Raw genomic sequence first — 13,956 nt, forward strand, 5'->3', positions numbered from 1 at the left:
AGGGGGTCTTTTAACGCCCTTATGGAAGCCATGGGGAGCGACGCAGACCACGGCTGGGATCCGGAGATCGCCTGCCTGGTCTTCCTGTTCTGGTTGGCCAGTGGTACATCGTACCGTGTCGTCTCCAGGGCCTTTGATATGCCCAGAACATCCGTCCACCGTGCCGTCCACACCACCAGTGCGAAGATTGCCTCCCTGTTCGCGCAAACGGTCCAGCATCCCACAGAGGAGGAGTTGGTGACTGTGGGCGCAGGATTTGCACGCATGGCAGGGTCGGCGGCCTTCAACAGGGTGGTGGGGAGCATTGACGGCTGCCACGTCAGAGTGAAGCCCCCTTCACAGGATGCCGACTGCTACCTGAAACGCAAGCTTTTCTATTCGGTTCAGCTTCAGGCTGTGGTTGACCACACAGCAATGTTTATCGATGTGTGTGTGGGGTACACCGGGTCAGTGCATGATTCGAGGGTACTGAAGAACAGCCCCCTGTACCTAGAGAAGCAGTACCCTCCACCAGGGTACTGCCTCATCTGGGATGGGGGGTACCCCTGCCTGTCCTACCCCATGACCCTGATGACCCCCTACCGTCAGCCTCTCAGGAGCCAGCTGCAGGCAGCCTACAACAGCTGGCTGACAAAGGCCCGAGTAGTGGTGGAGCGGGCCTTTGGGATCCTGAAGACCAGGTGGAGAGCCATATTTCTGAAGGCGCTGGAGGTGGACGTCCTGTTCGTCCCGGAGGTCATCCTCTGCTGCACCATACTACACAATATTTGCCTGAGCCGGGAAGACGTGCTGGACCCTGAGGACCCTGAGGACGGCGAGGCTGGAGCAGCAGAGGAAGAGGATCCAGGACGGGAGGCAGGACGGATTTCCCGTGATCCGTACGGATCAACCCTCACGGTTCGGGACGCAAGTGATCCGCGGATCGGCTGATAATTTTTTTTTTTTTATCAGCAGTCTTGTTATCTTTATTGTTGTTGTTGATCCGAAAATTATCCGACCCGTGACTCAAAAACCGTGACCCGAACCGTGAGATTTGTGATCGGTTGCACCCCTATTACTAGTATATCATTGCCAGAACGTTACCCTCTAAGCTTAGCTAGCCCTAGCGTTACGTAACGTTATGTTTCGTCAGTTTACATCAAAGTTGAACATAGCGTCCCAACAGGCAATTTAAACTTATTTTGTTTTCATCTTTCATGTAGCATTTTGTGAATGGACAGCCTACCCCTGAGTATCCCGACCCTGTACTTGCTGTACAAGTGTCGAACCAGACTAGGGAGCAGCTCGGAGGCTGTCGAAAGCCACCCCAAAAACGGTAAGCCTAAATTACATGTCAATAATATTTGATTTGAAGTGCAGTATATAACTCTATATTTAACCTGTTAGTACATGTCATATAGCCTAACGTTACTGTTACTGTAAATAAGAACATGTTATTGACTCGCTGGTTAAATAAAGGTTAATGATGATGATATACAATATAATAGAAACAAAGTACTGTAAATTCATGTCCCAAAAATCTATACAGATGCAGATTAAGTGTGCAGGATGCCTCTGGCTCCACCTCCAGCACTGATGATGCAGACGAGACTCAACAGTATATTGTTGACAGTGGTGAGTGATAAGCCTTTTTCAAGTTAATACTGGCGTAACAGGAGTGGAATAGCCTGCCCAATCCCATTACCTCTGTATTGTGTTGAATGATAGAATAGGCAGCAAGATGTTTCAGACAGTGAATAAGTTCCTTTATTGGCACTTTCATTCTCTGTTCAGAGGTCAAAACAAACAAGAAGAACAAAGAAACAAGAGAACAAAATAAGAGTCCATACATACATACAGTAAGACGATCACGGATTTATCTCACTGGTATGTAACATAGTAGTCAAAGAAAAATGTGGTAATCTTCCTCACATTTAACAAAAAAATCACACCATGACATACCCGTGAGCTCAAGCTGCCCCATTATTTGATAATGATGGGCATGACACTCTTTTAGTTTATAGCGTCCATCTGCCTGCTTGCAAAGGTAAGGACACTCTGTAAAGCTGTTCTTGGATGGGCACTTAATTTCTAAAAGCCCATAGCTTGGGCTTTCACTCCCTCCTCTCTCTATCACCTTACGGTCAGGTGAAGTACCAAGGTGTGGGGCATCAGGATTTACAACAAAACCACATGGATACACTAGATTACCTGTGAGCTTCGTGTACTGTGTTGCTGCTATGGGCTCTTGTTCTACACCTCTTTTCATGGCCTTAGTTTGTAATGATGCGGCACTCTTTAAAGGGACACTATGTAATATTTTGAGTAATTTATTACCTCAAATCAACATATTCATTCATAAATAAGTCCTCATTGGTGTAAAATTATCTCTGCCAAAAATCTCACTTATCCTCCTGAGCGAAGAATAATTAATATTAATATCAATATGGTTACATAGGACGGGTAAGCTTCATGGAGGCTTCCATTTTCTTCCGGTCTATGAGCTGCCGAGAGGGTCAAAAAGCACTACGTCGTACAGGAATTGCAAACGCGTTTTCACTCTGAGCCAGCGTGACGGTGGAACAGAGCTTATTTTAGCGAGACGAGTTTTACCGGCAAATTTGATTATGCACCGCATTTGTTTGAAAGACCATAGTTATGCCACGCCACAGGAGAAGGAATCATCGTCGCCAAAAAAACGACGATGTGTAAGCATGTATAACATGGTTTTCCATGGCAAAGAGATGGGCGCTCCTATGTTTGAGCGACTCGTCATTGAAAGGCTACTTTATTACATATTTAATTTACTTTTTCACATTTCTGTCGAGTTTAAATCGTGACAATATTCTTATGACTTGGATACTGTCAAATGCTTTGGAGGAATTCAAAAGCCATTCTTCATCAAGTTATGGAGGTTTATTCTCTGCTGGGGTCACCACGTATCCAAATCCACCAAGACGCACTTACGCTAGAGCGGACCTTCTGGAGCTTCAACTCGCTTGCCAGACAGTTGATTTATCACCCGAACAACTGGATTTCATACCAACAACTCTGATAAAGAAGACAATACGGAGGAAAAGAAGATCGAGAGGAGGAATTAGGAACAGGATAGGAGACGAGGAAGTAAACTCGTTGCCAGGGCGTCTAACTGGCGGCGCGTACAGTCGCAGCGGCCCCTCTTGAGATCTGTGAGATTGAGATTGAATGTTTGAGTGTGAGACGTCCTACGAACGTAGTTTATGACAGGGAAACAATATTGAACATTAGGACATTGAGAGCGAGTAACATCACTGGCATTCGCTGGCATCTGGACATACTACGCAAACACAGAATACTAACGGACACTGTGACACCGTGCCCGCAACTGCCCGGAGGAGGAAGCAGCAGAGACGGGGTGGACGTAAACAAACTGAACAGCTTCTTTCAGCTCCTACCCTCGATGACAAAATGACAATAAATTTGATTTGATTTCGATTTGATTCCGTTTGTTACAATGTAAATTGTTGGTATTTAGAATACTGTTACATTGTTGAAATCAACGGATTACAATGCGTTGATTAGGATGCGTGCTCAGCCGCACGCATTATGGGAATTATTGTTTTGATTATCGGTAACTCCAAGACTACCAAAGGCTATGTCAACTTTTATGTTATCTGACATTTTATGCAATCTGACATTAAATGACCTACTGTTATTTATCATCTGTATAGTTATTTGTCATGTTGGAAAGTCCACAACTGCTGGAGTCAAGTTCCTTGTCTGTAAGAATGCTTGGTCAATAAACCTGATCTGATTTGTCCATCTAATTTGTCCAGTTGTCCACAAACCTCATCATCACTCGAATGACTCGATGAGGTAGCCTAGTAGGTGTCATATCACAGCTTCTTGGCACATACTGCCCACCGTAGTTTTTGGACAAGCGAGCACTATTAGTTTGAATGCAATATACAATTGTACCACCAGATGTTACACAGTGTCCCTTTAAGCTTGTAGCAAGTTTTTCATGGTCAGCTCTCCTAGAGCAGATTCTTTTAAAAGAGGTTGATGTTATTCGGGCAGACCTTGCATGGAAACACAAGTTGTTTGTGCTCTGTTCCCTGGTTTCCTGTTCCAGAGCTATAGAATCAGGCAAAGACATTTTCAGTTCTGTGTAACAACGCATGGCACTTTCACTCAGAACTGTGCAGAAGCTGGTGGGTTGGGATGGCAGAGGAAAGTTGGGCAGGTCATCTGGTTGGCTGACAGGAGTTACTCCAGGATCAACAGAAGACTCTCCAACTTGGCAAACAAGTGGCAGCTTTAAAAAAGGGACAAAGATAAAGGATTATCAATAACATGCAAACATTTTTTCATTACAGAGAGTACTGAGCAACCCCCACTTCCTGGATGCCAGCTAGAAAGGGAGCCTGAGGAGGAGCAGAGCACTGAAAAGGAGAAGAAATTAGAAGAAGAAAACAACAACATGAAATTGAAATTGTCTTTAAAGGAAACTGAAATAGAAAGGCTGAAAGCACAAATTAGCACACTTAAAAAGAAAACTCTAACACCTGAACTACTTGAAAGCAGTGAAATCTCTAAAATGTTGGAATACAGTACTGGGTTTACATATGATCGATTCAACCAACTGTGCACAATATTTGGCATCCCAAATGATCCACACACCACTCAAATAAATGTGCCCTTAACCTACAAGCGCAATGATTGGCAAGTTGCTGAGATGCCCCTCCGTAGCCAGTTGCTGTTTGTTTTAATGAAACTCCGCAACAACGAAGACCTAAAGAACCTTGCCTTTAGATTTAATATAACCACGCAAACAGCAAGTACTATTTTCAATTCCTGGATTCATTATATGTTTGACGTATTAGGTGAATTACCAATTTGGCCTCACAGAGATGTCATTGCACAAAACATGCCAGAAACCTAAAAAGCAGACTACCCATCCACATTTGCAATATTAGATTGTACAGAGCTGAAAATCGAAAGGCCAACGTCACTGGTGTTGCAAAGCCAGAGCTTTTCAAACTACAAAAGCACAAACACCCTAAAATCGCTAGTTGCCTGTGACCCCCGTGGTGCTGTGATTTTTTCATCTGCCCTCTTCACAGGATCCATGTCCGATAAGGAGATGGTCAGGCAATGTGGTATCATCCCGTTACTAGAGCAACTTATAGAGAGTGGCTATTTGCAAAGAGGGGATGGCATAATGGCTGATAAGGGCTTCTTGATCGAGGAAGAGATGCGAGCAGTCGGACTGCAGTTAAACCTGCCACCGTTTTTGATTTAAGAGGCAAATGCCCGCTGGAGATGTGCTGGTGACAAAGCGCATTGCAAAGCACAGGGTGCACGTAGAGAGGGCCATCGGTAAAATAAAAAAGTTCAAGATGGTGTCAGACAAAATTCCTAATACAAGGTTAGGGATTATAAATCACATCTGGTATGTGGTGAGCATGCTTTCAAACTTCCAGCCACACATACTTAAGTAAGGGACAGTCTGGGAGAGTCGTAGCATCACATGGCAACAAATACAAAGTATTACTACATGACATTATTACTGCTTTAACCTGTTATTTTTACTCACCACTGTGGGGCATTTTGTCAGCCTGAGCTGTGGAAGGTGCTAGAAATCCTTGTTTCATGTTTTTATGTGTAGGTGTATATAATATGTCAGCCCAATTTTCCTTTTTTTACATTGTAAGCACAATTTAGAATTTGTAAATGTCAAATTTTAATGAAACTTTAATAAAATCTCACCTGGTGGCTTAGACCGCACCCCACTGCATACTTCCTGCCTCCAACTTCTACCTCAGGTGCAGTTTCATCAGCAATGTAGCTTATAGGTGCATCTGACATCTCCCTCAGTAGACCATAGTTACACTGCTGTCCCTAACTCTTTCCTTTAACAAATACATTCAGAGGTGAGTATTATTGTCTATCATGTTACACAGTACACAGGAATATGTTCAGAACAGTGTGACTGATGGTGTTGCTGTAGAGTACATGGAAAGTAAAATACTTACTTATTGTGGATATAGCTGGACATGATGGGTTTCCGCTTGCGGTTGACTTTGGCCTTGGCTACCACCACACTGCTCACAGGTTGTCCAGTTATTTTTTTACCCCTGGCTTTGTGCCACTGCTGAGGCTGGCGTTTGGAGGAGATGTCATTATGTCTGGCACGGCACAGGTCCAGGGTGTACATAAGGCCCACAATGTGAGAGCAAAAACCTGGTGAACTGATTTAAGCCAGAAGTAGCATTAGGTGTTTGTTTTGGAAATGCTATTTGCAGTGACTATGAATTGCTTATGTCAACCAGCCTTATGACAATAATGTTACTAGCTAGTTACTGCAATATTAGAGTGCCTTGACATGTAACCTTACATCCATGTTGTAACAACATATTGTAACAAGCTAGACTCTGATGACGTTGCTTCTTGCTAGAAAGGATAGTTGAAAGGATGTTGACTAGCTATCTAACTAATTTAAATATTTCAGTCAACATCCTCCTGAAGTATACAAGTGTCCTGAACTTACCCGGCAGTGCAAGAGCATAACTGGTCCAAAAGGCTGTGCTCGTTGCATGTGAGGTAGAGATCATGGGGTTTCTCCGATTTTGCCATTGACCGGTACGCTTTCGCCTCGACAGTCGTAGTGTCCCCTTATTTGTTTATTTTAATGTTTTTAATGTATCCCTCCACCGCATACTGTAACCCCTTTTGCCTCGATCTGGAGGATATCGCACAAGTATTGCTCCAAAAAGAGTCACTGACACGCACCGCTATATTTTTCCCCGACATGACACTGTGTTGACACTCCGTCGGCGTCAAGAAGCTTGTCGGGCTAGCAACGGTAACTAAGGGGGGCGGGGCTTTTGCGAAAGGTCAATTGCCTCGTGCATGTGCTCAAACCATTTCCAGGACGCGGCAGTGGTCTGACCCCCCTCTGTGCTTACTCCAGTCGGAGGGTTCTTAAGATCCTATGTAGTAAGAAGAACAACAACAAGGAAACACACAGCTTGAAAAGCTCTGAAACCCTATGTTGTACAAATATCTTAAAGGACAATTCCGGTATTTTGAACATTGAGCCCCCTTTCTGGTTTGTTTAGGCTGAAATAGAGTGGGTGACACCGAAATTTTAACTATTAGTCCTTTCTCGGGTATTTGGCTCATTTTGAATCGCTCCTGCCTGCTTCACAATGGTTGTCGGTGTGCATACACCAACCTGTCATCCCAGCAACCCTAAACGTTCGTTTTCGAAAATGTGCAAGTAACCGAGTGGTTAGTGGCATTTGTGAAGTTTAAAAAAAAAATATCGGCGGAATATATGGTTTCTGTCGTGTTTTATTGCACGTTTATCGCCAGTTGATTTCAGTTGGAAGACTCATTACTGCTCGTTGATATTACTCCGCCGAAACGGAAAGGTGGGCTGTTTACGTTGGTTTGAAGTCTTGTACCGTGACTTGAGCACCTCGGATTAGGGAAAATCATTGAAAATGGAATATGAAAGGTGGCTTCTGGAGGACGCACTCGATTTTGAGTTTGACGGCAGAGGATATCGGTATGAACCAGAATACACCCAAGAGGAGCTACGGGAGATGGAGGCCAGGGCTACGGAGGCGCCTGAAGCTCCGGCTGAAGCGGTCCCCAGGATCGCGGGAAATTGGTGGTGTGCCTGTGGGAAGTGCAGGCAGATGCCGACGGAGCACGAAAGTAGGTGCTGCACGGAGTGGGACCTTGTCGTCACAGCTGGTATGGCCAACCTCAATGTCTCGGTCGACGAGACTGTGTCGCCCTGCATCTCTCTAAATGAAGTGCGCCATCTCCTAAATAAAACCGTGCTGGATACTTTCTTCTGGGTCCCTAAAATTAACTGGAAGAAACGCCCCACACCCGAAGGACCGAATGGCCAACTGTCAGATAGGTAAGCTACATTGATGTAATGTATTTCATATTCAGATGCCAATTTGTATAATTCGCATGTAGCTCGACTATAATGTTTTTGAAAACGGTGCCACCGTCTCATTACTAGTAGTTACTGACCCAGTCTTTGCTCTATCCATGTTTTGTTACCCTCAGTCAATACCGACTTGTGGCTTATCGAGTCATTCTGGAGTGGGCCCTCAAAGGTCAACCACTGGGACGAGGAAATCGCCTTGCATTACCCAGTTGCGTGGTGTGGGCTGTTAGGGATGCGTTCCCATCCCCCACTGGACAGTATGCTGGGTTTAAACCCTGTGAAATAGAGTAATTATTCTGAAATCATTTTTTTTATTCTTCTTTTTTTTATTCTTCTTATTCCAATCTATCTATATGTATATGTATATCCGTCATTTCATATATGATATATTTATCCACAATGCCGTATGTATGTGTATGTATGTATATATGTGTATGTGTGTATATGTATATGCATGTGTATATGTATATATGTTTATTTATGTTTACATTTATTTATTTATATATAGTTATTTATTTATATTTATATTAATCCTCTATACAGTTCTCTACATTTATCTTTTATTTTACTTGAATCCTGTTTTACTTCTATTATTATCTCTACTTTCTATATTAGCTAAGAGTTTATTGTTTACTTTTTATAGTTAGTTAGTTAAGAGTTTATTGTTTATCTTATATTATTATTGTTTACTGTTTACTTTTTATAGTTATCTAAGAGTGTATTGTTTATCTTATATTGTATATAATTTAATATTGTGTTGTGTTTCTTTCTGTAAACTACTGGACAATCAATTTCCTTGAGGGAGTCATCCCAAAAGGATCAATAAAGCCTAATCTAATCTAATATCTTACCCTTCTGTTCCTACCTTCTGTTCCTACCTAACTGCATTGCGTTTACTTTTTAATTTCTTCTCAATAAAAAAAACTTTTGTTCTAAAATCGTTGGTTTTATTTAGAAAGTGCACTAGTGTCTGTAGGCCTAAACATGTTTTCCTAATGGGTAAAGGTAGACATAGGCCGACTGTATTTACAAACACATTTACAACACTACCACTTGAACACCCTACACTTCACTCTTTATTATACCTCATTACTTTATTATTATTAATGCTGCTACTTATTTATTTTTATACTTATTTATTTTTAAACTTATTTTATATTTTTTTCTTGCAGCTATGTGTATGCTGAGGAACCAAGCCTAATAATTTTGCTCTTGTGTAGCCTACTGTACAATAAGGGGTAATAAAAGTGATTCTGATTCTGACATATAAACAAATTTACAATCTGGATCCTTGGTTTTTCAAACATCAGTGTGGCGAGGGAATCTGGATTGATGTTTCCTGATTAAATCTTCCTTGGGGGGTCTCTCCTTAGTTGCAATGTTTGCAGGCCGCTGGACATGTGGAATGTCTTCCGGTGTTCTTTCCTCCCTTCTCTCCAACGCGAGTTTCACAAGGTGTTGTGTGAAGTACTGACTAGTAGGCTCATAGATCTTCTTGGCTACCCATTCCTTGCTCTGTTTTGGGAACACCATACTGTATCTTGGAAGTCCTACACAGAGAACATTATTTCTTAGCCAAGTTGTGACAAACACATTTAGGGGCTTACTTATGAAATCTCAATACCTTCTGAAGTCTCTGTCTGCTGTCGGCCAACATTGTAATTGTTGTCCAGGATGGCTAGCTGTGTTCGGGCTACCATGGTGTCGTACCGAAAATGCAGTCGTTTCGGCAGATATTTTAGCATAACGTTGTGGTACACCTCCAAAGATCCTGTAAATTAAAGTGTTTCATTAGACATTGAGAGAGTGACTACATAGGTTGAAAAGTTGCATAGATCTGTTTCATAATGCTATATACCTGTATGTTTGAAGCGAGTCATCTGCTCAAGGTCTTTCAGCAGTCTTTTAACTTCAACAATATTCCGTAAAGACTTGAAGACTTGAGACTCTGGCTGGAGCCATCGCTTTGTCCTTTGCTGATCTGGGTTGAGAGCAGGGTGAGGGCATGCCCACTTTCTTCCATCTTGCTCCCATGTGTGCTCCCCACAGATGTGGTGGAGGACTGAGGTCCACCGTCGCTTCAGTTCCTACAGAATATATTACATTTCAAGACTATTTGATAATCTTCTGACTGGATTTCAGTGCAATCTTTATACATTCTTTATGCATTGGGGTTATTACCTCAGCACTCTCACCACAAGATGAGCATGAGAACCAAAAGTGATTGAGGATCGCCCAAATCCAGCCCTGCAGGACCTGATTTTCCTTTTTGTTGGCGAGTGCTACCAGTTTTTTCTTTATGCCTGTGTAATAGTAATGAAACACATTACCACAAATGTGGGTGAGCCAAATGTGAAGGTTCTCCTTCACAGTACAAGATATGTGGTCTTGATACATGGAAGGTCTATCAGGTTATGATTTGATGAGTCATTGAGTCAATCACAATTTACATTGTTTTGATACAACTATTTACCTTTTGATACATGCCAAGGATCAAATTCATGGTGAACATTCTGGAATTCCTCCCTCATTATTTTCCGAACTGATGTGGCCCGGTCTGTAGTGATGAGGTCTATATCTACTCCTTCATTGAAAATTAGATGGTTGAGGCCCCTCCTACAGCCTTGGGACTCCATGGCAACTGAACTGCTAGCTTCCGTTACCTATTGACGAAAGAGAATAGAAATGAATGAATTAGCAATAGCAAAAAAACTAATACAATACACCCACTGAATAATGCTTTATCTATACTCTGTCACCCAGAGTATAGTTTCACAAATCGGACAAGCAGCATTTTAGTTTTACCTGTAGTAGTTGAAAGTGAATGATCTCATTACTGGATAGAAGCTGAAACGAATAGGTGGAATACTTGCAGCTGTAGCCTGTAGAATGTAATAGCGTGACAACATGTGAGTCCTCCTTACTATCCAGAGGAAAACATTTCCAACAGTCTTACAATCCATACCTCCATGTTATTGTATCAAAGAAAAAAAACACACTCACCTGGTGAGTCAGACCTGGCATCTCCACACAGCTCTATGGACTCGCCTTCAGCCTTTTGTCTAATAAGTCGCCTAATGAGATTCTCATGATGATCCTTGTATGCAAAGTGTACTACTGGAATAAGGTAGTCGGATTGGATGGAGTAGTACTGGGATTTCTTCAAGAGTTGCAAGTTTAGGATGCTGGCCCACTCGTGTACTTCAGTGAAAGTTGTTCCAGAGAAAAGCGTAGCAGCAGAAACAAGCAAGTTATTCTGTGCCATTCCTCTTGCATCAGGACATGATGCCCACTTGCCATGATGATTGTTCAAACATGTCCATTCAATCTTTAGTTGGCTGCCTGTAGTTGTCACTTTTTTATCAGTGATTTGTGCGGCACATATATGGCATGTTCTAAACAGTTGCATGATGCTAGACTCGTTCACAATCCATTTTCTTTCATCCCACTCCCCTTGCTCTTCTGAGGCACTTGAACTGGAGGTTTCACTTGAACTTGACTGTTGACTGAGGCTGAAGCTCATGTATTTTGGGTCATCCTCAATGACTGAGGAAATGCTTGTGTCCATTTGAAGCATCTCAGTTTCACAATCATCTGGCTGTTGAAAAGTGAAGCAAAGGAATACTTACAATTATAGTGATAACAAGAAAATGCATTTCCTGCAGAAAATGCTGTAGTGCAAAGTGAGGTTGAAAATATGTTTTAATAAAGCCACATAGATTAAGACATAAAGAAACGTATGTCTTAAATCAAGTGATGGGGTTTGAACAAAAGTTCAAAAGTCTAAATGGAGTAAACAATGTAAACATTTGAGAAAATGGAAATGGTTGAAAACAAATAGAGTGACAGCTGAATGAAAAGCGCAAAGCATTGCTAAAAATGCAGAAATGTAAAATAAGTGTGTGTGTGTGTGTGTGTGTGTGTGTGTGTGTGTGTGTGTGTGTGTGTGTGTGTGTGTGTGTGTGTGTGTGTGTGTGTGTGTGTGTGTGTGTGTGTGTGTGTGTCCCAATATGTCAGGACAAACTGCCCAATCTGGCAACACTGCTGAACGTCCGAAAATATTAAAAAAATCTGAAAAGAAGCGCGCGATTCCAAGCTATTCTGAATATTTTAAAATTTGAATGGAGTCTCTAGGTGAAAAATTGAGGAAGGAGATAGGTCCCAGTTTGTAGAGAAGAAAGAAAGAAAGAAAGAAAGAAAGAAAGAAAGAAAGAAAGAAAGAAAGAAGATACAATAGTTGAGCGCTGCATGCAGCACTCACCTAATAAACATTGTATCACCACAAGTAAGGTAACAATATAGTAACAATATAACTTACAGATAGTGAGAGCCTCTCCCTGATCACAGGGAAAGCAAGGTAACTGCCAGATAAGGACTTCCTTGGGGATTTATTGGATTGGTGAGGCCGTGGCTGTGGACTGGTGAGGACCAAGGATATGCTGGAGGTAGAAGGCTGGTCCACCACACCGCCAACAGCCTGTAACAAGTTGCAAAACACAACATCTCATCAACATTACTGACACAAATATTGTTGTTATGATGGCTCAGACTGCCATTTGAACGGTGGTTCAAGCGATTATGTTATGCATGGTTGCCTGAGTATATAATAATATAAGATATATAATATGGGCTATAGATATCTATATATTATATATCACGGCCAAAATCACGGCCGTATGATGCCCATGTCTGATCTAACCTCTGTGGATACCCCATCAGCTCTCTTTAGGAGACGTTACGATCAAAAAAACATTTTAAAAACGCTATTCTAGGTCAAAATACTAGTAGGCCTATAGACTAACTTCAGAATCATCGTCAAAAACATCAAGCAGCAACAACGAACTCGCTGTTTTGGTCCGTGTAACCTTCAGTTCGAGTCAGATGTTCAACCTAAACTAATCATAAACATAACGTTGTACATGATGTCTAGCTTACCCCGAGGTCTTCTTCGTCTAGCGTTGGTCCACAAAGCGTAGGTACAGCTGCCGTTTTCAGATGCAGTCTCTTCGGACACTTCTTTCGATGACTTGTTGATTTCAGGTAGTCCTCAGGCCGAAAGTGAAAGGCGCAAACGCGATGGTCGGCTTCCCGAAGTACATTTACTGGGGTGTTTATGTCGAACCCGAGGAATGAAAGCCACAACTTTCTGACTCTATGACTTTTAGGTGTGTTGAGAGGAAGCCGATGACAACTCCTTTTTCTAGAGATCTTCCCGCAGTTTCTGACCGCACAAATTCTTCCCATAATCGACTGCACGGTAACCACAGCTGATGCCTTGGTTTTGAACTCGACAGAAAATGAAGTTGAACGTCTTCTTCTTCTTATTATTATATATAATTATATATTATATTAGTTATATATATATATATATATACATATAGACCTATATATATATTATTATTATGCTTCTTCTTCCTCTGGAATATTGTCGTCAACATGTGGTCGAACTGTGTAACCAGCTGTGTAACCATGGTTACCCAGCTGGTTACACAGCGAGCGGAAGTTTATATGCGGTTGTGAGGTATCTGAAAAAATAGTTCCAATTAGCAACTAACACGGATATAAACCATATATTGCGCCGATATATTTTTTTTAAACTTCACAAATGCCACTAACCACTCGGTTACTTGCACATTTTCGAAAACGAACGTTTAGGGTTGCTGGGATGACAGGTTTGTGTATGCACACAGAAAACCATTGTGAAGCAGGCAGGAGCGATTCAAAATGAGCCAAATACCCGAGAAAGGACTAATAGTTAAAATTTCGGTGTCACCCACTCTATTTCATCATAAACAAACCAGAAAGGGGGCTCAATGTTCAAAATACCGGAATTGTCCTTTAAATATCTTCAATAATATATTAGATTAACTTAGTGGAGATTCTGTGCTCATCCCACGGAACTAAAAATAGTTTTGGTTATGATCAATTTCATGAAGAAAAAAATGGTTATTAATACTTTTCTATTTTCCAGTTCAAGTGCTATATAGAAATGACTGCTCAGAGAATCTGTAAAGCTGACAAGG

At 41.8% G+C, this 13,956-nt stretch overlaps 2 protein-coding genes across 2 annotated transcripts; one reads left to right on the plus strand and one right to left on the minus strand.

Annotated features, from left to right (window-relative positions):
* Positions 1–7,396: 7,396 nt before the first annotated feature.
* On the plus strand, positions 7,397–8,328 carry LOC130385475 (P2X purinoceptor 7-like). The gene is made up of 2 exons (XM_056593985.1): positions 7,397–7,897; positions 8,053–8,328. Exons 1-2 carry the CDS (start codon positions 7,470–7,472, stop codon positions 8,222–8,224), a joined length of 600 nt encoding a protein of 199 aa, XP_056449960.1. The 5' UTR covers positions 7,397–7,469; the 3' UTR covers positions 8,225–8,328.
* Positions 8,329–8,657: 329 nt separating this feature from the next.
* LOC130385471 (uncharacterized) lies at positions 8,658–13,262 on the minus strand. The gene is made up of 9 exons (XM_056593979.1): positions 12,869–13,262; positions 12,252–12,410; positions 10,937–11,531; positions 10,739–10,815; positions 10,407–10,596; positions 10,115–10,236; positions 9,792–10,020; positions 9,558–9,704; positions 8,658–9,483 (listed from the first exon to the last, which is right to left on the minus strand). Exons 1-9 carry the CDS (start codon positions 13,175–13,177, stop codon positions 9,233–9,235), a joined length of 2,079 nt encoding a protein of 692 aa, XP_056449954.1. The 5' UTR covers positions 13,178–13,262; the 3' UTR covers positions 8,658–9,232.
* Between the last annotated feature and the right edge of the window lie 694 nt (positions 13,263–13,956).

The sequence above is a fragment of the Gadus chalcogrammus genome, chromosome 7 (assembly GCF_026213295.1).
Source record: "Gadus chalcogrammus isolate NIFS_2021 chromosome 7, NIFS_Gcha_1.0, whole genome shotgun sequence".
Classification (NCBI taxonomy): Eukaryota; Metazoa; Chordata; class Actinopteri; order Gadiformes; family Gadidae; genus Gadus; species Gadus chalcogrammus.